Raw genomic sequence first — 26,275 nt, forward strand, 5'->3', positions numbered from 1 at the left:
AGTTTAAGTGATTTACTCTGTTAACTTTATCTTGTAATCCCTATTATCACGATGACTACTCTTGTAAACTTCCTTGTTTTATCATTGATCTGTTGATTTAACTGCTAAAATATTTAAATCTCTGATCTTTTACAAACTATTTAGAACTTCAATAACAGTTTCCAAATCATGGCTGAAAAAAGATTATACATTTACCAATATATTTATTGCCAACTTTTAATCATTGTTACTTATTTTGCTTCCTTACTTCGGTTCATTACAACTTTCTTTATAAAAACTGGCAAGCTCTTGTTTAATACACCACCTTTAACTTAACCATGTTTCTGTAATGCCAGTGTTAAGATGTTTAACAAACGAAAGAACTTTAACGACAAATAAAATCAAATAGTTTTATTCTATGTTACATTGTACAACAAAATATTATTGGTACCATTCAACAAACTGAGTACATTTTGGGGATTACTGAAATGATCTAATCATTGAATTTGTAAAAAACAGTATTTTCCCAATATTCTACAGCTAAATTTGACAATATTATTCCATTTCCTCCTTTTTGATAATTAGTTTGCTAATTTAGAAAAAGCTATAGTTTTGTCAATTGGTGAATGCAGAATCTTAACACAGAGCAAATAACATCAGTGGTGTTTACTCTGTAACAGCAACAAGAGTATATTTGATAGCTATTTTATAGCCAATACTGGAACCTGGCAAAATATATCAGCATTACAACTCAAGGGTATAATTCCAAATACTCATGATACTTGGGTTCATATTAATTTAGCTTTTATTGGATAATGACTTTATATTGACACAAAAGGAACCACAGAAAAGAAAAAAAAAAGGCTAAATTCAGAATTTGGTGATTTCTAAATTCGTAGTTTTATCTGGTTTAGAGGCACCCTTGACTCCCTAGGCCTGAGTCGACATAGTAGTAGTGCTCTAAATGTCGACATTTGTCATCATAGTTGAAAGTTGAAATTTACATTTAACCACAGCAATTATTGCAATTCTCAACAACCTCACTTTATAAACACAATACCCAAATGTCAAATTAAATTCATCTCTAAAATCAGTTTTAATATTTGTGGAATTAATTTAGCGTTTAGCTAGGAGTGCTGAGGGTTAACAGCAGTCTAATAAATCTGGCTATGTAGGGGTTGGGGGAGAAACCTTTTCACTTGTACAGGAAAGATTTAAGCAGCAATTTCCCAGCATAGTTAAGTTTACATTATATCTTTATTTTCAACTGTACCTGTGTCTATGCAATAAAGGCAAATTTAAATTAATACACATTTAACTTTTCTAATCAATATTTTGTTTTATTTAGAGATACAGTGCAGATTAGGCCTTTCCGGACCTTCAAGCTGCTTGGCCAGCAACTCATCGTTTTAACTCTAGCCTAATCACAGGACAGTTTACAATGACCAATTAACCTAGTAACGAGTACATCTTTGGATTTTGGGAAGAAACAGGAGCAGCCGAAAGAAACCAACACAATCCATGGGTCAGAGGTATAAACTCCTTACAGAGGACACCAGGATTGAACTCCAAACTTCAACACTGTGATCAGTCGTAATTTCCAGCTAACCACCACTCTACCATGGCGTTCAATTGAATCAGTAGACTCAAACATTGAGAATAGAACAGCAGAAAGCAACTGGAATTATTATTTATCTGAACAAAAAGAACCCCAATCCTTTATTAGTCAGGAATGGTCAAGACTTTATCAACCTAATTAAAGTTGGAAAGTAACATGGTGTGAATAACCAATATTTTTGTTTAGCAACAGAAAAGTTATGGATTTCAATACTTGAACAGGATCTATGTTAATATTTAATAACTAAAAGTTCTACAACTGCACTGACCTGTGTTGATCTCCTTGTCTGTCTGGCCTGTCTGGATCGAGCTTTTCTCTGCGATTCGGCTTCTTCATCTCGGACGGGGGTGAGATAGGATCTGAAATATGTCAGCACCAAGGTAAGTCTTTTTTGAAAACGAACTCCAAGCAGTGATTTTATGAGGCAGGGCAGGGGTGAATATTTTTTAAGCTTAAGTCTCGAAATAACTATTGTCATTCAAATTGCAGTAACATATTCTGTTGAATCTCAGCAGGTGCATTAACAAAGTGATAACTATACATTTCTATGTTAAGTTTCACAAAAGAAAGACACATTTACAATGTTTACAGAACAATTTGCATCCAATCCACAAGCTAGGGTAATTCACTTATCCTCCCTGAAAAATGCCTTTGCAAGATCATAAAGAACCAGCAAATAGCTCCTGCTCGCCAGACATTTTCCATTCGTTTCTCAAGTGTAATTTCATAACTTTATTATTCAAAGTTGAAAAACAGAATCTAAAACTGAAACGAAACAGTTCTCATAGAACAAGTGTTTCTTCTCATCTATAGATAAGTTAAAAAAAATTTTTAAATACTTCATTACATACGGCTGCATTTTGCTTTCAAGGTCAGCTCAAAAAGTTAGAATTATGGAAAGAATCACAGCAAGTGCCCTGACCAACACTCTTCCCTCAGCCTACTTCACAACGGACTGCAATCACTCAGCATGGCATCAATAATGGACAGACCCTCGTTTTGTTAGATTGTTCAGAGCTTGCAAATGAAAAGTGCATAAACAATACTGCTCTACAGGAAGTGATATCACTGCCAACTTCTGTCATTCTTGTTTAACCTGAAACCCATGCCCTATTAAAGCCAGCATATCACTGCATTTTCCATTAACTGTTTCAAACAGCTTAGCACATTGCTGCAGTTGCATTAAGGTGGACACATCTTCTATTTTTGACTCTGAATGCACACCATTCATAATTTTAACAATTTAAGAACTTGAAGACAACATGGTGGATAAATTTAAATGGAACAGAACAAAGTCTGTTCATTTAAAAACAAAACTAAGTAATAATCTGAACAAGCAGGACTTCCCTTCACAAATCTAACACAACTGAAGTTGAGAATAAACACCATCATGGTCCCTGAGGTTAAATGTCCAAGAGCAAGTACAAAAGAAAATGGCACATTTCTGATATACTTCCTTCCAATAGAAATCAAACCAAAATTACCTTTCTTCACAAACCCCAAGCAAGCATAGAAATTGACACTGAAACCCCCATTTACTAGTGTGAAAAACAGTTTTAGATTTGTGACTATCAAAATATTTTGGATTCAAGTACCCACTTCATGGGCATACCAAGATAACAATATCAAGTGCACAATTTTTTTTTAAGTTCTGCTTTCTGCAGTCAGGGGCTGTTACTGCTGAAAGCATTCTCTATTGATCAAGCTGGCACTAGTCTTATCTGAATAAGATTAGTGGAGGGACATCAGCAAAGCCTTTTATAGCAGCGACACGTAACTGCACACTTGCGTCATTAACAGAACAAATGAATGATATTCTGGTCCATGCTAGTTCCCAATCTTCAGATAGACATGTAGATGAAAGAACATCAGTATCCAAAAGAGTTTGAAAACAAATTTAATGTAAACCTTCATTGATGCAATCTGCAGCTCCTTTTTCAAGTAACCATTTCAAAGAACAGTTATTATGTTACACCAAACAAAAACAATAGGAAATGAGTCTGTGCTATTGAAGTAATTTTTTTCAAGATATCCTGGAAGAAAACTCTGAAAAATGAAGTGGGGCATTGAAACTAGCATATGTGTATCTCAAAGGAGACACTACTGGGCTAAAAAAAACTTATCTTGGTCCAAGACAGCCCTCACAATTGCAGCAAATCAAGGCACTGCAGTAAGTGACACCACCTCACTGGACCAGGAATCCAAATTAGGTCCTGACCTTAAGTGCTGCTTGTGTGGAGTTTGTACCTTTTCCCTGAAATCTCATGGATCTCTACCTCCCTCCCACATATCGATGATGTGCAGACTGGCAGAGCAATAAACTACATAACCTCTTGTGTAAATCTGTGGCAATGGTCAATGTGGTGGTGGGTCAAAGGAACCATTTTCATGCTGAAAGCTGTGATGCTAAATTACTGGCAAATTTGAAGTTACGATTCAAAGTATTTGTGAACTATAGGATCATTTTTTTTTATATTGATCACTATGAGGAATTCTGGCAATGAAGGTGTCCATAAATAAAACTAAGATCAGGAATTTCAAAAAACATTACAGACAGGACAATTTACTTAACAGAGCTTCCATTATTTTCAGTAATGTACACTCCTTTTCAAACTAGGTGCTAATAATGCTGACACAAGTAGCAATTGCTTACTTCAATTTCCCACTGGACCTGACTTTACCTCAAAATGAGTGCAACTACTGCAAAACAGCAAGGCAAATGGATGTTCTCTGTCCAATTTCTTCAATTACTGATTATTGGGTTAGAGGTAGGGCATCTCGTCCCTGCTCTTTAAAATAGAAAAGATAGGACTTTTGTTTAATACTTAGTCTAAAAAAAACAGCACTTCCAATAGTGCAGCATTCCCTAAGTATTGCACTGAGCAGTTGGACTAGATAAACTTGCAGCCTTCTGAGTCAGTGGTCCCAACCCTGTCCAAGATGACTGCAAGCTGTGATTGAGTAAAAGAAAAGTCATCCAAATCTGTATTAACCTTGGGATATCTACTGATATGATCCCAGACTTTGAGGACTGAATGTTATCAATTTCCCATCCCAAATAGTACAGTTCTATCATGTTAGTTTTCTGACCCTATAGAGCTAATCTGTAAAGGTACATAATCCTTTTCATTGTGCTTCTTAAGCTACGATGGTGAAGGGCAGATTAAACCAAACAGATCATTTTTTCTGAAGATACTCAGGTCAGGCAATATCCACAAAGAGGGAAACTGAGTTTGTGTTGCATGTAGTCATTAGAACTAGGGAAAGTGAGAAATATAACAAGTTTTAAGTTGCAGAGAAATGGGTGAGAGGTGAAGAGAAAAATCATCTGTGATAGAATGGATGACACAACTAGCCATAGTGTTGCCTGAAAGAGATGGTAAAGGGCACTAACAACTGTAATCCTGGGGTGCATCAACTTGGCAGATATTAAAAGAAATCCAAATTCAAAATAAAAAGATAAAAATAAAATACAGGAAGTGTGAAATACAAGTTTGAATTTTTGAATTCAGCATTTAGTCCACCAAAATGTCTAGTCTTGAGAAAGTGATGTTTTCTCAAGATAATGGATAACCTTCTTTATTGTGCCACCCACTTTAGTATCATCTCCCAGACTTACTAACCATGATCTGTACAGGCACATCCAAATAATTAAACAACAAAGCTCCCAACACCAGTCCCTGTGGCATATCACTAGTCTCAGGCCTTCAGTCTGAGAAACAACCTTATAAATCTAAATAGCTACCACTCTGGATCCCATGCAATCTAAAGCTGTACAATAGAACTTACTGGGCTCCAAGTACAGCCTGCTTACCTACTATGAATAAAATGTGCTTTAAAAGGAATGACAAGACTGTATTTTAATTGTGCACCTCACTGACCTTTGACCACACAGTTCATTGGCAAAAATTGAACGGAACACCAAATGGTTAAAATATCACTTAAGCTCTTTGATGAAGGCTCTCACTCACACCCACCTTTTAAGACCTTCAAAAATAATTCACCTACCTAATTTAATATTTAGCTCTTCAATAAGACACTAATTGGTGCAAGTGATGAGCATTTAATACCAATGTATCAAAGGATTTTTCAGTGATTCATAAACCACTATTCACTCAGAGGGTTGAGAGAGTGTGGATTGAGCTGCCAGCACGAGTAGTGCAGGCAAGCTCGATTTCAACATCGAAGAGAAGTTTGAATAGGTACATGGGTGGCAGGAGTATGGAGGGCTAGAGTCTAGGTGCAAGAGGTTCAGCATGGACTAGATGGGCTGAAGAGACTGTTTACCCTGTTTTCTAGGACTATGACATGGATACACGCAATATTACAAAACAGCTAATATTACAAAAATCCCCATTACTTAGAATTTTTTTTAAAACAGAAAAAAATCTATTGCAGGAACTCATCAGGTCATTCTACCACCTCACCATTCACAACCTCTTTACAACACCTGCCATCTTATCTTTACAATATTAGTTCTAGTGTAGCGTCTCAACCTAAAATGTCAACTTTCCTTTTGTCTATGCTGATGCTGCCTGACCAGTTGAGTTCCTCCAATGGTTTGTTTTTTTTTGTACTCCAGATATCAGCATCTGCAATCTCAGGTCTCCATTTTACAACAGAACAAACTGAGAACAGCTGATAGAGGAAAAAAATTCAAATTCTGCAACTTTTTATTTAAATGTACTGAGGAAGACTTCTGTTGCTTTCATTGTCAAGGTTAAACTATAATTAACTGCTAAAATCTTACAGGGGCCCGATTCAGATTTTAAATCATATTAGTTCTATTAGTCTTATGATCTCAGCTATTATAAGCACACACCAACACACTGCATGGGAACACCAGGGTAAGATTTGAGAAAATTAAACTGAAGGAAATAAAGAAGCGATTCCAAAAACGAACATTCTTCTGTTTTTGATCTCGTAAATATCAAAATACAGGCATCAGAAAACACATCCTTCATATTAGTCTTGCCTACCTTGGCAGATGATTAATGTGGAATCACAATTACTTAAGATGAAAGAGTAAGAGAAAGATCATGGCATTTCAACTGGGTTGCTGACCAACAGCCGAGGTAAAATGTTGCTATAATAGCAGCTAAAATAACTGGATAGATAGAAAAGAACTGTTTAAATCTTTTCTTCTATCAAATGAGGCACTGGTAACAATTGATATACAAAAAAAATATATACTGCACAATTTATTGACTTGCATTTCACTTGTTTCATACTTTTTTGTCCTCAACTTTCCATTACCAAACATTCATTCTCCCTAAGTCATCCAAAATCCTCAACACCCAGAGCTTACAATTCTACATATAGTTCTCTTTTTGGTCACACCCCACCTCAAGAACCATTTACTCCCTTGCTGAGAAGTTTAGAACACACACACACACACACACACCTGACATAATTTAGAAAGTAAGCTTGACAGAATTTCCCTTCCCTGTCGTTGACCATACCACAGCTTGTCCTTTGAAGTCCGCTGAGCTGATTAGCTTAAATGCTTGAGCAAAATTCCTGGCCTCTTGTTGGAGGTAAGAGAGCATAAAATACTTCCAGATATTTCAGAAAATAACTAATTACTAAAGCATTAATCATTATTGGAAAATGCTAAACAGATCGACTCCCTCATGAATATCAATTTCACACACAAAAACTTGTTACCAAATTTTTTTCCACAATAATGCCTTTCTTCAGAACAGTCACAGCAACAGAAACGCTGTAATTATTATTCCTAAGTGATGTTAAATGTAAATAAAGTGGACCTTGTCAAACTTATTTCTGAGCTTGTTCTGAAATCAATGTTATTAGAGCACAAAAAGACCATCAATTTACAAAGAACCCAGAGGAAAAAAAATAACTGGTACACAAAATCTCAGCCACTTTCACTCAATATATTTGGCAAAAACAAATATTAAAATATCCAAGATGCAAAACTGATCAACTGAATTGTGGATTCACAATTTTAAGAAAATAACAGATGCTTAAAAATGGGTCTTTGTATAACATGCTGCATATACGTAAAATAATGTTCTTGCTCACCTCCGCTGATACAAAGGCATTGTGTTAGCAGTTGATACATTTACAGACATGCCACCTTCACTTCTCACGTGATTTGCATCTTTTAAGTCATCCCTCCATGATCGTCTCGTATAAGAACCACTACGTACCAGACTAGCTGCAGATTCCCTTTGAATGGAATAAAGTGATCCAGCTTAAGTTGCAATGTGTATCCAACACCATTCTTTGGTAAATAAGACTGGACAATGTAATAGTAGTATATGCGTGGCACTTCTCAAAAACTTTAAAGCAGTTTTGTCTCTTCCTAGGAAAAAAAACTTGAAAATGTTCAAAAAAAGTCCATTGCTAATCATCAAAACTGCCATGTACAAATTACACTCCCAAACTACAAGCAATGCTAGTACCTTAAGTGAAAGCATTCTAATCTTGGAAGATACGATTAAAAATTGGGGAAATAAATCAAGCCACTCCCTTTATTAGTAGCAAACACTTGCCCTGTTTGGAGCCCAGCTACCGATGTAACCCAGATCACGTCGGTTGAGATTGTGAACATATTCAAGTAAAGTTTTGGGTCAGGTCAGGCTGTACCATGCTAATCAAGCTCAGTAATTTATCCAGGTCAGGATGATTTTCTCACTATTATTGTATTATTCTTGATCAATAGTAAAGTATCGCAGCATAGCAAGTCTTTACGTTCCACATTTTTGCAAATGTTTTTGGTCAGATTGAGTCCAAATATACAAGCTGGGATCAGATATGGCCAAATTGAGTGCAGATCAGGCTTTTAATTTTATATTCTAGCAGAATTCAAGCTCAATTACTAAAAGCATTCTTTTTTTCCTGCCCCTTCCCATTGGAAGAAGACACAAAAGCTTGAGAGCAGATGCCCCAAGGGTCATTGATAGCTTCAACCTTATTGTTGAGATTCCTGAACTGAACCTCTAAGCTGGAAGATAAATTCTTGGTTCTCCCAATTTATCTCACGGTGACCCTTGCACTTGTCTACCTGCACTGTATTCTGCTTTGTTTTCCTTTTTACTACCTCAATGTAATGGAATGATCTATCTCGATAACATTGAAACAAAAGTTTTTCCACTATATCTTAGTACACGTGACACTAACAAACCAATACCAACAATTAAAATACTAAGAACTTACCTATTTTCCTTTTCTTCAATGTCTGATGTACTATGCAATCGTCTGCCTGGGATGGTTGGTGAAACATATACCAGTCTAGTTTTAGTATCCTTGTCCTGAATAATATAAACAAGTGATTTGAAGTTAACAACCCAAAGAAGGCTATATGCCTTTTGTGTATTAGTAGCTCCTGTTTACTGCAATGTGAGAATCCATTAGTCATGTACAAATAAAATAAACTCCTATATAACAGGTCTTTGTATATTTTAAAGTCATCCTGCAATACCTCATGAATCACAGTGAAATTCTTCAGCTTGCATCCAGAGACAGAAGCAACTACCCCAGTTCATTTTCTGATTCAGATGCCAAAACTGATATTGATGGAATTCCAAACTGGGATTTCAAGATGTGTCTAGATCACCTCCCAAAGGAATGTTAGAGATTGGTATAAATGGGTACAAGTCTGAATGCCACTTGCAAAATTTTCCAAAACACAGGAACAGAGCTTGGTGCAAATGACATTCAAACTACTGTTGTTAAACAGCAATCATCCTTGCATTCACAACTCTTTTATGTTACAGTCATGGTGGACTTGGACAGGCCAGTTCCAAGGAAACATTAAATGCAAATTGATTAAAGTCACTGAATGTTCAGTGTGTATACTTTGCCTCATGCAATGGGAATACTGAAAATACAGCACCAGAATATTTTTGGGATTGGAAAATGAATGAGTTGAAAAGCAAAACTTGAGAATGATTTCCAAAGTCTATGTAATAATGACCTTTCATGCCCAATTCCAGTTTGGAAATATTCAAAATCATGTAGGAATGTCATATTGAAGGTTATTTCTGATTTTTCAATAAATAGGGGTCTTTTAGGAGACTTTTGGATAGGTACATGAAGCTTAGAAAAATAGAGGACTATGGGTAAGCCTAGTAATTTCTAAGGTAGGGACATTTTCGGCACAACTCTGTGGGCCGAAGGGCCTGTATCGTGCAGTAGGTTTTCTATGTTTCTAAATCAACTGCCCATCTGTTGAGATTTTAATGTAATCTTAAGATCAATATTCCATATTACAGAAGAGTCTGACAAACAACAGCCATCTGAAAATGTAACGTTTAAATACAGTACAACTTTACAGTTTTCAATAAAGAAACAAATTCCTTAATCTTGCAATAAAAATTAGAATAGATTATTAAAAATGCACCTTTTCCTGGTTAGCAAATATGGTTGACAGCCGGGGACTTGAAGCTGACCGGATGATTCCAAATGAGTCCTTTTCTTTCAATGCTTGAGAACTGCTGATTTCGGTCAGTGCATCATGGCTCCCAGTTTTCCTCAACCCCAATCTCCAGGAAGCTGGAGATTCATCCTTTCCTTCTTCATCTTTGGTAGCAGATTTAATGAAAGGGCTAATGATCTGTAAGAAGATAAACACTAGTTACAGAAAGTTTAAAAAAAAACACAAAACTAGCAATTGTTCATGGTTAACTCTGCTCTTGAATTTTACTTTTCATAATCTTCTCATAATATGCAGGACATATTGAAATATCTTAAATCATTAAAATGTCACAAGCAGCCAGTTTCAATTATCATAAAAATAAATTCTGTAACCACAACTGAAAAATCATAAAATATTCAAATTCTTCAAATGATGTATCAGGGTCATAAAGCACTTATTTTCATCTCAGGTGTTCCTACTAAGGACAAACAAAGGATGAGATTTTGGGATACTTGGAGGCATTCGATAAAAGAGATTTTAATTCAAGGGTTCCCTTTGAAGGGAAATTTTGCCTGACAAATCTGTTGAAATCTCTGAGGAAATAACAGGCAAGATAGACAAAGGATGTCACTTCCTTGAGTTTTTAAGGTGGCTTTTGACAAGGTGCAACACGAAGCTGCTAAACAAAATAAGAGCTAATAGCATTACAGGAAAGGTACTAGCATAGACAGATTGCTAAAGGCAAACAGTAGGAATAAAGAAGCCCTATTCTGGTTAGCAGCTGATGACTAGTGGTGTCCTACCGGGGGAGGGGGGGGGTCGATGTTAGGTCCACTAATTTCTATGTTATATGTTGATAATTTATATGATGGAATTAGTGGCTTTGTGGCCAAGTTTGAGAATGATACAGATGGATGGCGGCACAGGCAGTGCTGAGGAAGCAGGGATCCTGCAGAAGGACTTGGACAGAATAGGAGAATACGCAAAGAAGTTACAGATGGAATACAGTGTAGGGAAGTGTACACTTTGGTAGAAGAAATAAAGGTGGAGACTATTTTTTAAAATATAGGTGTAGATAAGCCACAGCTGATGAGAAAGCTAGCTATCAGTAGCTTACACCACAGACAACAGGTTGCTGCAGCTACTGTGCTATACAAAATGCAGACTAGCCACAGCCTTCCAGACCTTCGCGCCATGCTGCTTTCATCTTATGAGAAACAGCGCACCACACCATCAAGTTTATCTTTGCTTGCTCATGCTGTTTCTATGCCTGATCGAGAACCTACACACTGGATAGAAGCTTCCTTCACTGTGCTATCAGAATTTGGAACAGCCTTCCAGATAATGTGGTTGGAAACATCTGTGACGATGGGGTCCAAGCCTTCAAGAGTCGAGTGCACAAACACCTATCATCTCTGGGAGGGAAGCCACATGCTTCTTCATAAGCTATCATAAAGGGGACCAGGATAGCAATGCTTGGTTGTTGGTAGGTAGGGTTAATACCTGACTTTTAAGAGCACTTGTGAGTTATGTTCCGGCTGGACTTCGTCCTTAAACTGCTGGAGAACAGTGTGGAAAGAACAGGTGCTGTTTTCTCCCGGTAGGGATCAGTTTTTAGCTCCAAGTGCTCCTGCCACGTTTTGTCACCCTGCAACCTTACCCTTCAATCTCTTTGAATTATGGAGGACAGCATGTGTATAAATGTCTCTCTCCAGCAGACTTCAACATGATCACAACTCCAGTGTTTCTACAATTTTTTTAATGTTTCTTAATTGTACATATGATATTTTTGTGCTCTATCGCTGAGCAGCAGTGAACCATCTGCATTGCCTATCAGAGTTCTCTTTAGGAACTAGTTGACTTAGTCAGCATTTCAGATCTGGCTATTGCTCATGATGCACTTAATAAAAAAAAAAGTGAATTAAGAAATCAGAGATACAAAGGGACTTGGAGTCCTAGTGCAGGATTCCCTAGAGGTTAACTTGCAGGTTGAGTCAGTAGTAAGCAAGTGCAATGTTACTATTCATTTCAAAATGACTAGAAAATAAAAGCAAGGATATAATGCTGAAGTTTTATACTTTCTACATTTGGAGTATTGTGAGTAGTTTTGGGCTCTATATCTAAGAAAGGTTGTGCTGACATTGGGAAAGGCCTAAAGGAGGTTTATGAGAATGATCATGGGAAGGAAAAGGTTAACACATGAGGAGAATTTAATGGCTCTAAGCATTTACTTGCTAGACTTTAGAAGAATGTTGGGGGGGGGGGGAGATGCGGATATCACTGAAATGAATATTGAAAGGCCCAGATAGAAGGGAGTGGAGAGGACATTTCTAATAGTGCGACTGTCAAGGACCTGAGGGCAGAGCCTCAGAAGAGAAGGTTATCCCTTTGGAACAGAGTTGTGGAGGAATTTCTTCAGCCAGAGAGTAATAAATCCGTGGAATTCATTGCCACAAACTCTCTGGAGGCCGTCATTCAGTAGACTTAGAGCAGAGATTGACAAGTCCTTGATTAGTAGAAGAGTGTCAAAGGTTACAGGGAGAAGGTAGGTGAATGATGTTAAGAAGCAAATTATATCGGCCATAATCAAATTGTAGAGCAGATTCAATAGGCATAATGCCCTAATTCTGTTTCTATGTCTTATAACCTAATTAAAAATTTAACATCTTCATCCAGCATTTTTGTTTTGTCAGCATGGTGCTCTCAAATTCCTACATAACCCAACCTAAATACAATTCGTTCTAACTCAGTTTCACAGATACACATTTAACTGAATTCACCCTATTTAGATTACTTATGGCAATATAACAATTGTTTCCAAACTCCCACAGTTTATGCACTGCCTTAACATTTTTCCCCTAAAACAAATTATTCACCAATTGCATGTGACTTCACTTTCCTCTGAACCAATGTCTATCAGAAATGGCTAAAAATAACAATGTATAAATTTACAAGAAAACCTGAATTCAATGAAGGAGAAATAAATGAGACAGCAAGGTGTCAAGTTACTGAGGACATGAACCACAATCATTTTGTCAAGTTAGTTACAATTTCATAATAGGATTCACAAAGTAGTTTTGAAGATGAATTTTCAGGACACCAGTGATGATCATTTTCTTAACTGCAGGCAATAAACTGGGGAAAGAAGACTTGCATCCACTTGAGGTTACAAAGTGGCTGAAGAGGCCAATTTTGGATGCAGAGACTCGGCTGATGAGGCAAGGGGGTTATAAGAGTGGTACACTATTTTTGCCATTCCAAATCTCTGTTCCACTGAACAGCCCAACAGAACTGCCATGAGTTGGTTAGTTGTACTTTCTCAAGGAAGCCTTGAGATTATTTAAGCACGTTTCTGTCCTGGTAATTTCCTCCTATGCGGGAGGTCAGAGTAGAATACCTGTTTTACAAGTCTGTTGTTAGATAAGGGCAAAATGTGCCATTAGAAATACCAGACTGCAATGTGAGCCTCTATGCTAGAGATACTGGTGTGGAGACATTCATTCACTTGTCCTATTAACAGGTCATGAGATTTTAGAGAACCTTAGTGGCATCTAGCCAGTGTTTTTATGTGCCTATTTTGACTGCTTGTCTATTTTGTTTGCTAATGCTTGACTTTAATTATGAAACATGCTTTTGCTTCAAGCGGCAGCTCTTTGAAAAAAATCAATAAATTGGCAACAGGCATACTCGGGAGACTTTGGCCACCGGACATTTAAGAATCTAGCGTAAATATATTGTCCACTATAGTTGCAACTCAGTTGCCTTGAGTTTAAGAGGGAAGAGTTTTTAAAAATAATCTTCAAGACAAGCAAAAGGAAACACTACCGAGATGGCAGTTTTAAGCAAAAAGATAATCACAAAGCTCTTTTGGTAAAACAATACAGAACTCCCATTTAAATATTTTTGAAGGCTAAAAGTAAGCTTTAATTTCTTTTGACATTCCAGTACAAACCCCAAAATGTAATGACGCCAACTTATTTCGGCTGTAGTGAACTGAGACTGACAGCATATGGACATTGTATTAATATTCAGTGGTGCTAGAAAGCTTGTGATCCCTGTAGAATTTTCTCTATTTCTACTTAACTATGACCTAAAATGTAATCAGATCTTCACAGAAGTCTTAAAAGCAGATAAAGAAAACCCAATTGAATAAATAACAAAAATCATTATACTTGTTCACTTATCTGAGTAAAATGATCCAATATTACATGCATTTGTTGGAAAAAGTATGTGAACCTCTCTGCCTTCTACAAAAGCTTTTTGGAGTCAGGTGCTCCAACCAATGAGATGAAATTGGAGGTATGGATTTTTAAGGGGTGCCCTGCCTACAAAAAAAGACACACAAAGTCAGGTTACTGACAGAGCCTGCTCTTCTCGAGAAAGATCTGTTTATGTGTACCATGCCTCAATCAAAACAACTATCAGAAGACCTTAGAAAAAGAATTGTAGAGATGCATGAAGCTGGATAAGGCTACAAAAGCATTTCTAAAGACCCGAGTGTTCATCAGTCCACAGCAAAAGAATTTGTCTACAAATAGAGGAAACTCATAGTGTTGCTACTCTTTGCAAAGATCACACCAAAAGCACAACACATAAAGCTGAAGGAGGTGAAAAAGTACCAAGGGTAACAGTAAGAGACCTGCAGAACTCTCTATAACTTAAAAGTCTCTGATCAGGAGTCCACTATAAGAAAAACACTGAATAAGAATGGTGTTCATGGAAGGACACCACAGAGGAAACCACTGATCTCCAAAAAGAAAAACACTGCTGCACGTCTCAAGTTTGCAAAAGACCACGTAGATGTTCTACAACACTTCTACGACAATGATCTATGCACAGATGAGATAAAAGAACTTCTGGTAGAAATACACATTGCTATATTTGGAGGAAAAAGGCACTGCACACCAACACCAGAGACTCATACCAGCTGTGAAGCATGATGGAAGGAGCATCATGGCTTGGGGCTGCTTTGCTGCTTCAGGGCCTGGACAACTTAGAACCGTTGAGGGAACAATGAATTCAAAATAGACATTTTACAGGAGAAGCAACACACATCAAAGTTGCTGGTGAACACAGCAGGCCAGGCAGCATCTCTAGGAAGAGGTACAGTCGACGTTTCGGGGCGAGGCCCTTCGTACTGAAGGAAGAGTTAGTAAGAGATTTGAAAGTGGGAGGGGGAGGAGGAGATCCAAAATGATAGGAGAAAACAGGAGGGGGAGGGATGGAGCCGAGAGCTGGACAGGGGATTGGCAAAAGGGATATGAGAGGATCATGGGACAAGAGGCCCAGGGAGAAAGAAAAGGGGGAGGGGGGAAAACCCAGAGGATGGGCAAGGGGTATAGTCAGAGGGACAGAGGGAGAAAAAGGAGAGAGAGAGAGAAAGAATGTGTGTATATAAATAAATAACGGATGGGGTACGAGAGGGAGGTGGGGCATTAGCGGAAGTTAGGGAAGTCAATGTTCATGCCATCAGGTTGGAGGCTACCCAGATGGAAAATAAGGTGTTGTTCCTCCAATCCGAATGTGGCTTCATCTTTACAGTAGAGGAGGCCGTGGATAGACATATCAGAATGGAAATGCAATGTGAAATTAAAATGTGTGGCCACTGGGAGATCCTGCTTCCTCTGGCAGACAGAGCGTAGGTGTTCAGCAAAACGATCTCACAGTCTGTGTCGGGTCTCGCCAATACATAGAAGGCCACATCGGGAGCACCGGACACAGTATATCACCCCAACCGACTCACAGGTGAAGTGTCGCTTCACCTGGAAGGACTGTCTGGGGCCCTGAATGGTGGTAAGGGAGGAAGTGTAAGGGCATGTGTAGCACTTGTTCCGCTTACAAAGATAAGTGGCAGGAGGGAGATCAGTGGGGAGGGATGGAAGGGGGACGAATGGACAAGGGAGTCGCGTAAAGGGCGATCCCTGAGGAAAGCGGGGGGGAAGGGGGGAGGGAGGGAAAGATGTGCTTAGTGGTGGGATCCCGTTGGAGGTGGCGGAAGTAACGCAGAATAGTATGCTGGACCCAGAGGTTGGCAGGGTGGTAGGTGAGAACCAGGGGAACCCTATTCCTAGTGGGGTGGCGGGAGGATGGAGTGAGAGCAGGTGTGCGTGAAATGGGGGAGACGCGTTTAAGAGCAGAGTTGATGATGGAGGAAGGGAAGCCCCTTTCTTTAAAAAAGGAGGACATCTCCCTCGTCCTGGAATGAAAAGCCTCATTCTGAGAGCAGATGCGGCAGAGACGGAGGAATTGCGAGAAGGGGATGGCATTTTTGCAACCCTGTCTCTCGTACCCCATCCGTTATTTATTTATATACACACATTCTTTCTCTCTCTCTCCTTTTTCTCCCTCTGACTATACCCCTTGCCCATCCTCTGGTTTTCCCTCCCCCCGCTTTTCCTTCTCCCTGGGCCTCCTGTCCCATGATCCTCTCATATCCCTTTTGCCAATCACCTGTCCAGCTCTTGGCTCCATCCCTCCCCCTCCTGTTTTCTCCTATCATTTTGGATCTCCCCCTCCCCCTTTCAAATCTCTTACTAGCTCTTCCTTCAGTTAGTCCTGACGAAGGGTCTCAGCCCGAAACGTCGACTGTACCTCTTCCTAGAGATGCTGCCTGGCCTACTGCATTCACCAGCAACTTTGATGTGTGTTGCTTGAATTTCCAGCATCTGTAGAATTCCTCGTGTTTACATTTTACAGAAGAATGTCAGGATAGCAGTTCATCACCTGAAGCTTAATAGAAGTTGGATAATGCAACAAGGCAATGATCCAAAAGACGAGAGTACATCAACAACAGAATGGTTTAAGTAAATTTGTATTTTGGAATGGCCAAGTCAAAGTCTTGACCTTAATCCTATAGAAATGTTGTGGAAGGACCTGAAGCAAGCAGCTCATGTAAGGAAGCCCACCAACATTCCAGAGTTGAAGAAGATTGTAAGAAGGAATCGTCCAAGTTGATATGCAGGATTGATCAATCAACAGTTACCAGAAACGTTTGGTTGAAGTTATTGCTGTACAAGGGTGGGGGTCACACCAGTTACTGAAAGCAAAGGTTCACATACTTTCTCCAAAAAATACAAGTAATATTAGATAATTTTTCTCAATAAATAAATGAAAAAGAATAATTTGATGTGTTATTTATTTAATTGGATTCTCTAAGTAGTTTTAGGACTTATGTGAAGATCTGATCACATTTTAAGTCATATTTATGCAGAAATAGAGAAAATTCCACAGGGTTCACTAACTTTCTAGCACCACTGTAAGGTCATAATCATGTTTGGATTTTTGTTTAGTGAAATTAAATGCAACTATTCACTTCTGATTTTCTCTCTGCTGCATCTCTTCAAATACATTCAAATCCAATGATAATCTATTCCACACAATGAACTTGAGCCCCATCTTCTCCTTAACAAAATTTGTCTGTTTTTACTTGGATGAACATTCTTCACTTTCAATCTTTCTTCGGCTCATACACAACTCAAGCCTACCTCGTGCATAGTCAAATTTTTTTTTAATACTTTGCTCACTGTAGCATTCATATTGTTCTGATATCCATGACGACTACCTTCATGGAAAATTATTTAATTACTCCCTCTATTTTACAAACTACAGTACCAGAGGAGCAAAAGGCACCAGAACTGCAGTTTACCTTTCTTGTTGTAATGGTAGCTGTATATCGAGTGGACTGCCCTGTCGTGGATAGGTGAGAGACACTGCTATTCAATTTGCTGTTTATATTGTTTTTGACAGAAGACTTTGATTTATCTGTACAAAAAAAAAATTACGTTAATTTGAAAATAGTCAACTTTGAGAAATCCTGTATTAAAATTTTGCAAATGTGAATGATATCAACATTTAAAAAAAAATCATAACTTTACAATCAGCACATTCCTTTCTGGAATGAATGACAAATTGGAAGCTTCATGAAACTGGTTCTTGGATCAACAAAGTTGTTTAAACACAAAGGTAGAATATAAAAAGAAATTCAAAGTATTTGTCCTGAAGCAGGTTGAATTATTAACATTTATTGAGTTTCTGATCCTATCCATCTTCAATACAAAATATGACAATTCACAGTACTACATTAACTTCAACTCATTCAAAACCCCTCTTCCCAAATCAAGTAAGTATCCATTTGCTAAAGCAACAAGAACTGATCTTACACAGGATAAGGGAGCAGTGTGCTTGTTGCGATTATTGCCTCTTTCAACTGACAGGAAAGTTTTCCAAGAAGATACATGACACTGAACTACAACTAACTAAAATCATAGAAGCATCCTTAGAAAAACAATATTCCCCAGGGGAAGAGAACACTGTCCTCCTCAATCCATGGCCATTGAAGGCTTTTAGTGTACTGGTAGAGCTGTATTAAGAAAGAAATCACAAGTTTTAAAATAATTTTCCCCCAAAATAAAACATCTTTCTGATTAGAAATAATAAGCAGAATACAGTTAATGTGCAACAACATTTGCCCTGATGAGTTGATAGAAGATAAAGGAGTTATTGAAATTAGGGTTCCAAATCCAAACTTCTAAGTCCTATTTGACTACCCAAATATGGGATGGAAGAGGAGAAAGCTGCAGCAGGTTTGATCTACTTATGATAACCACACTCTGTAATGATAAAATCATTCACTGCTTCAAAAATAAATTTCTTATCATGTCATCACTGACATTTAGTTGTCTAGCTAATCAAACACTGGGGATTGACATCAGTCAGCCTTTGTATCACGATTCAGATAATGGAATGCATAAAGATTGAGATAATGTTTAAAAAAAAACAAGTGATAACTTAGGTTATTACATCGTCTCACAAGATCCAGAAAAATACTCCTATTCAAATTTAAGAAAACAATCAACTACCTAGGTTTGTTATTCAAATTAAAAGTATCAATGGAGTGTCACTAACCAGAGTCTGATTGGTGACAGATGAAGAAATGTTATTAATTGTAAATTATTTATTCTATACACCATATTTGAAATATATAATTTGTAATTTTAGTATTTATTCTTATTAAGAATCTTGTCATCTGGAAATTAATTAGCATTATCCAATGCATGTATAATCATAATTTATGGGATAAATTGATGTTTGAGAAAGCTTACAAATATAATGTGTATTTGAAAGCATTATTGATAAACTAGCTTGTATTTTAGTTGTAATCACATGCTCATTAATAAGTTTGAATAGTGTGACTGATGATTGAGAGATGCTTTGATAAAATGAGCATCACACGTTGCTTAAAAGCCAATCACAGGAATAGTGCAGGTAGAAATATTGCCCTGACCCTGAGCTCAATGATACAAGCACAAAGCAATGTTATAGTCTGCAATTCAGTAACAATTTTATCTAACTCTGAAAGACAATCAAGTTGATTGCTAAATTGAAATTTTATAATATATATATTATATATTATATATATATATATATATATATATATATATACACACACACACATATGTACATACACATATACATATATAGAACTACTAAATTTTCTCCATGTAAACTAGTAGCAAGTTTTGAGACAACCACACAAATCCTATGCGTGGACTCCTCCCTCCATTGATGACTTCTTGCTGCATGCCATGACTGTAGAAAACTGATTTATACTAAGAATCTGTCCAGATCCTACATTAGGTGCAGGGATTCAAGGAAAGAATATTTTGTTACTTGTGTTTCATTTCTTTTTATATCATTTACATTTTAATGCTTTCATTGGAAAATATTTCTCGTGTTTTTCATTTTTAAACAGTGAAAACATTGATAAATTTGACATACTCCATAAAATTATTTTTCAGTGTTAACTGAAACAAATTTCATTTTCAGCTACAATTTGATCTAATTATAACAAATAATCACATACAAGTTGCCATTAAGTAAGCCCTCATGCAAGTCCAGCAAAGAGACAACTAAATTTGTTCCAAACTCCATGTTAATTCTACTAGTTAGAATTTCATCAATGGTTCAGTTTACCTGCATCTATCTCGGATTCAGAATCAGAGGCATCATCTTCTTCCTCAGAACTGGAGCTACTAGATTCGTCTTTTTTACTCTCCTCATCAACTTTCTCTCCTTCTAGTGATTTACGTTTAGCTTCCTTTTCTTCCACAGAAAGCAGACCATCTTTACTGCAACAATAATGACAATTTCCTCATCTGTTCAGATTACTGTAAATGATTGACTATATTACTAGATTAACAGAAAGTTCAACAGTATTTCAGCCATTACAGGACAATTAGTTTTAAATTCTGGATACAGTACTGTAAAAGCTGAGCTCCATCATGGGAGGGGCAACAGATCACATTAATACCCCTTTGAAATTACAAATTCAAATAAGCAGAACAATGGATCCAGTCAATGCTTTGACTTCATAGCCAGTATTCTGAAGCACAACACTTGTAATGGATTCCCATGTAATCACCCTAATTAAATGGTCTAATGTCACTATGGTGAATCTGTGGAATTCATTGCTACAGGCAACTGTAGAGGTTTAGTGATTTGGTATACTTAAAGCAGAGATTGATAGGTTCTTGATTAGTAAGTGTGTCGAATGTTACGGGTAGAAGGCAGGAGAATGGGTTTGAGAGGGATAATAAATCAGCTATGATCAAATAGTGGAGCAGACGCAATGGGCTGAATGGCCTAATTCTACGCTCAGAGGGAAAAAGACAACAAACATTGATCAATGTAGTTATAGATAAATAAGCAATAGATTTAAAACAAAATCCAGAACAATTAGATTCCGGATCAGCCTCCGCAAGGAAAAATATAATCAAACGAGTAATTAAAACCTGTGGCGACCCACTCTCTAGCACACACGAACCAGTGCGTGCCGGCAGAGAGACCGGCCCCAAAAAGGGCACCAGGCCATCTTCACCAGCAGGGGGAAAATCCCCCGCACGGAGAGGGTCTGCGATTATGCATTCCCCACAGCAGTCCCGCCCAGGGAGGGCAGAATGGGAAGGCTTTAAAGCAGGCCGCGAAGTTTGAATAAATCTCTTTTATCGCAACTCTAACTCACCGACTACGTGTGGTTATTTTAGCGCTGTGTGTAGCACACCACTACAATTGGTGACCCCGACGGCCCAAACGATATTTGGACCAGAGATGACCGACGCCGCATCTGTTCACGCAATTTCGTTAAAACTGCCAAGCTTTTGGATGCTGCAACCCCAATTATGGTTCGAACAAGCAGAAGCACAATTCCACATTCGGCAGATAACTTCAGAGTCCACTCGTTACTACTACGTGCTGAGCTCCCTCAACCAGGAGACAGCTGTACAAGTTGAGGAGTTTATACAGTCGCCCCGGAGGACGGCAAATACACAGCATTCAAAGTCCTGCTCATAAGGACTTTCGGACTCCCATGGCGCAAACGAGCACGCCACTTAATGCACCTGGATGGTTTGGGAGACAGGCCGCCTTCGGCATTAATAAACCAAATGCTGGCCCTAGCTGAAGGACACAAACCCTGCCTCATGTTTGAGCAGGCGTTCCTAGAGCAACTGCCCGAGGACATATGCCTGTTGCTGTCTGACGCAGATTTCAGCAACCCCTGGGAGGTGGCGGCCCGGGCAGATGTGCTGTGGAATACCAGGAAGGAGAGAGGGGCGTCTGTCGCACAGATCAACAAGCTGCGTACCCAACGGCAGACCAGACCAGGCCCGGCAGCAGAGCCTACAAAACCCAGTGACGGGAGTGAGGAGCCCAACGAACAATGGTGCTTCTACCACCAGCGGTGGGGCACAGAGGCCCGCCACTGTAGACCACCCTGCAAATTCCCGGGAAACGCCAGGGCCAGCCGCCGCTGATGGCTACGGCGGCTGGCCATCAGGACAGCCTCCTGTACATCTGGGACAAGCAGTTGGGACGCCGTTTTTTTGGTCGACACCGGAGCGGAGATCAGCGTCTTACCTCCAACGAGTTACGACACCCGCAACAGAGAACCCGGACCCACCCTGAGGGCCGCAAATGGCAGCACAATACGAACCTACAGCACCCACATGGTGCGGCTACAGCTCTGCTCCAGCTGGTTCACGTGGGACTTCACACTGGCCGCCGTGGCCCAACCACTCCTGGGGGTGGATTTTCTACGAGCCCACAGCCTGCTGGTCGACCTGCAAGGGAAGCGATTAGTCTATGCCAAGACTTTTCAAACATTCTCCCTGGGTGAAGCAAAGTTGCCAGCCCCACACCTGGACTCCATCACGCCATCCGACAACGAATTCACCAGGGTCCTGGCGGATTTCCCATCAGTACTGACACCGCAGTTCACGGCAAGCCATGGCCAGACATGGAGTACAGCACCACATCCCGACCCAGGGACCACCCCTCCACACCCGTGCTCAAAGGCTTCCCCCGGACAAGCTCCGACTGGCAAAGGAGGAGTTCAAGACAATGGAGGAATTGGGATCACACGACAGTCCGACAGCCCATGGGCCTCCCCGCTGCACCTGGTGCCCAAGGCAACGGGGGGCTGGAGACCATGCGGTGACTACCGCAGACTGAACGAGGCAACAACGCCAGACCGCTACCCTGTGCCGCACATTCAAGACTTTGCAGCAAACCTGCACGGCGCAAGGATCTTTTCCAAGGTAGACCTCGTCCGGGGATACCATCAAATCCCGGTACATCCGGACGACATCCCCAAAACAGCACTCATCACCCAGTTCGGCCTTTTCGAATTCCTCCGAATGCTATTCGGTCTAAAGAATGCCGCACAGATGTTCCAGCGGCTAATGGACACAGTGGGACGCGACCTGGACTTTGCATTCATCTATTTGGACGACATCCTCGTAGCCAGCAGTAGTTGTCAGGTGCATCTGTCCCACCTACGCCAGTTCTACTCCCGCCTGAGTGAATTCGGCCTTGCAATCAACCCGGCCAAATGCCAGTTCGGACTCGACACCATTGACTTCCTGGGCCACAGGATTACTAAAGACGGGGCAACCCCGCTGCCCAAGGTAGACGCGGTCCGCAACTTCCCCTGACCCAACACAATCAAAGGCCTGCAGGAATTCGTGGGTATGGTGAATTTCTACCACCGTTTCCTCCCCTCAGCAGCCCGAATCATGTGCCCCCTGTTCACCCTGATGTCCAGTAAGGGCAAGGACATTACCTGGGACGAAGAGGCCGCAGCCGCTTTCGTTAAAACCAAAGCAGCCTTGGCAAACGCCACGATGCTAGTGCACCCCAGAACAGACTACTGCCCTCACGGTGGATACATCCAACACAGCAGTCGGTGGAGTGCTGTAACAACTCATCGAGGGTCGCTGGCAACCCCTGACGTTATTCAGCAAACTCCTACGACCACCCAAACTCAAATACAGTGCTTTTGACCGGGAGCTATTGGCACTATACCTGGCAATCCAGCATTTCAGGTATTTCTTAGAAGGTAGGCCCTTCACTGTGTTCACTAACCACAAACCGCTTACCTTTGCGTTCACGAAGGAGTCCGACCCCTGGTCGTCCCGCCAGCAGCGTCATCTGTCCTACATCTCTGAGTACACGACGGACATCTGGCATGTCTCGAGAAAGGACAACATTCCAGACCGACCATACAGGCCCTGTCCCAGGGGGTGGACTATGCAACGCTGGCAGAGGCACAGTAGGCAGACGAGGAGGTCCCTAGTTACAGGACTGCGGTCTCCGGTTTGCAGCTCCAAGACCTCCCCGTAGGCCCAGGTGAGAGGACCCTACTGTGTGACGTAGCTACCGGCCAACCCCGCCCCATCGTCCCAGCAGCCTGGCGCCGGCGGGTTTTCGAGTCCATTCACAACTTAGCGCACCCCTCCATCAGGACAACCATCCGGCTGGTCTCCAACAGGTTCATGTGGCATGGCCTTCGTAAGCAGGTCAGTGAATGGGCCAAAACGTGTATGCAGTGCCAAATGGCCAAGGTGCAGCGGCACACCAAGGCTCCGCCGCAGCGGTTCGAACCCACCCGCCGGAGGTTCGACCACATCCATGTGGATATCGTGGGGCCCCTGCCAGTGTCGCGAGGAGCGCGGTACCTCCTAACTATGATAGACCGGTTCACCAGATGGCCAGAGGCAGTCCCGCTCACCGACACCACCTCCGAATCCTGCGCCCGAGCACTGATCGCAATCTGGATAGCCCGCTTCGGGATACCAGCCCACATTACCTCCGACAGAGGCGCCCAGTTCACCTCCAGCCTGTGGTCAGCTATGGCCAACCTTTTAGGGTCACAGCTACATCACACAACTGCCTACCACCCACAGTCAAACGGACTAGTAGAGCGCTTCTACCGTCACCTGAAATCCGCTCTCATGGCCTACCTGGAGGGGCCTAACTGGGTGGATGAACTTCCCTGGGTCCCACTCAGAATCCGCACGGTGCCCAAGGAGGATCTGCACACCTTGTCGGCCGAGTTGGTGTACGGCGCACCCCTGGTAGTCCCAGGAGAGTTCATACCAGCCCCAAGGGGGCAAGAGGAAGAACCCACAGCAGTCCTGGACAGACTACGTGAGAGGCTCGGTAACCTGGCCCCCATACCCACTTCACAGCACGGACAGAGCCGGACCTGCGTACCCAAAGACCTGCAGAACTGTAAGTTTCTTTTTGTACGACCAGGTGGACACCAGGCACCGCTATAGCGGCCCTACGAGGGGCCGCTTAAGGTGATCAGGAACAACAGGTCTACATTCGTGCTGGACAATAGGGGGAGAGAGGAGGTTTTCACGGTGGACCGACTCAAACAGGCCCATGTGGACTTGGCGCAGCCGGTCCGGGCTCAGGCACCGCGGCACAGGGACAGACCTCCCAAACAGAGGCCGATCCAGACTGTGGACATGTGGACATTGGGGGATGTACCGCCGGTTCTGGGGGGGGGGGGGGTTATGTGGCAACCCATTTTCTAGCACACACAGTGTGCACCTGCAGAGAGGCCGGCCCCAAAAAGGGCGCCAGGCCATCTTCACCAGCAGGGGGAAAATCCCACGCGCGGAAAGGGTCTGCAATTATGCATTCCCCACAGCAGTCCCGCCCAGGGTGGGCAGGAACGGGAAGGCTTTAAAGCAAGCCGCGAAGTTTGAATAAATCTCTTTTATCGCAACTCTAACTCACCGACTACGTGCGGTTATTTTAGCGCTGCATGTAGCACACCGCTGCAGACCCACAATTAACCACAGCAAAGTCACCATATTAATACTACACCTTCAATTTATAAGCACTTCTAAGAAATCAAGCACCTACTTGCAGGTTGCTTCACTGAAGAAAGCTTTTGATCTGGAAATTGTATTCAATTTTAACTGAGCCAAACCTTGCAGAAACAAGTAGGGTATTTTGCATAATAGAAAGCACACACTCTCCGATTCAGGAACAGCTCCTTCCCCTCTGCCATCCAATTCCTACATGGACATTGAATCCTTGAACACCTCACTTTTTCAATATTTCTGTTTTTTGCACGATTTTTAATCTATTCAATATACGTATAGTGCAATTTATTTATTTATTTCCCTTCTATATTATATATTGCACTGAACTGCTGCTGCTAAGTTAACAAATTTCACGTCACATGCCGATGATAATAAACCTGATTCTGGTAGTACAAGCAGAAGGGCTATAAAAGAACTCAGTGAATTTTGCAAAGGTGTTAAAATTTCTCCGATAGATTTCAAGAAAACACTGTTTTCAAGAATATGTCCTATGGTTGATTGTGTCAAGAGATGCATAAGCTGCATCGCTATGCCACTGCTTTGTCAGCTTTCTCATCAGTCTCACCCATACATAGATAAACCTCACAGATCTAAAAACTGTGCAGAACTTCTTTGATATCTAATTCCTGCTGCGACTGACCACCAGAGAGCAATTACTATCACTTAAATTGTAGGTTTCTGGTGACTTTCCTACAAGGATTTCCAGAATAAAAAAATCTGTCACACAGCTAAATATCAAATTACAATGGAACATAACTGAGCTTTATGAGACACTATGTATTCAATTGGACACAACTTCATTGAGACAAACTCTTCAACCTTTTTATATTAAATGGCATGGGAACATTCAGAATAACAAGAACGAAAGATGCCCAATTATTGTCTATTTGATCAGTTTCAATTTCAAACATGAAATCAAAGTCAGCACATCGGCAACCTCAATCTATGGAATATAATCATGGTCAGAAGTGTGGCAAGGAAAATTGAGAGGCCCGAACCATTTTACAGACTTGGGACTCATTTGAACACCTCTGGCCAGTCACAACTATCAAATAATCATCACTTGAGCAAGTCAATTGTTGGAAACTAAACAAAGTGTTTGGATCAAAATCACAAAGC

At 40.6% G+C, this 26,275-nt stretch overlaps 1 protein-coding gene across 1 annotated transcript in view; it reads right to left on the reverse strand.

Moving 5' to 3' along the window:
- LOC134355552 (protein phosphatase 1 regulatory subunit 12B-like) overlaps positions 1-26,275 on the reverse strand; it is a 249,629-nt gene that overhangs the window by 103,816 nt on the left and 119,538 nt on the right. Inside the window, exons 8-13 of the mRNA XM_063065573.1 lie at positions 19,953-20,107; positions 17,626-17,741; positions 9,966-10,178; positions 8,780-8,874; positions 7,643-7,789; positions 1,866-1,956 (exon numbers count right to left, since the gene is read on the reverse strand). Coding sequence (XP_062921643.1) covers positions 1,866-1,956; positions 7,643-7,789; positions 8,780-8,874; positions 9,966-10,178; positions 17,626-17,741; positions 19,953-20,107 — 817 coding nt within the window. The remainder of the gene's footprint in view (positions 1-1,865; positions 1,957-7,642; positions 7,790-8,779; positions 8,875-9,965; positions 10,179-17,625; positions 17,742-19,952; positions 20,108-26,275) is intronic.

Source organism: Mobula hypostoma, chromosome 13 (genome assembly GCF_963921235.1).
Source record: "Mobula hypostoma chromosome 13, sMobHyp1.1, whole genome shotgun sequence".
NCBI classification, from domain to species: domain Eukaryota; kingdom Metazoa; phylum Chordata; class Chondrichthyes; order Myliobatiformes; family Myliobatidae; genus Mobula; species Mobula hypostoma.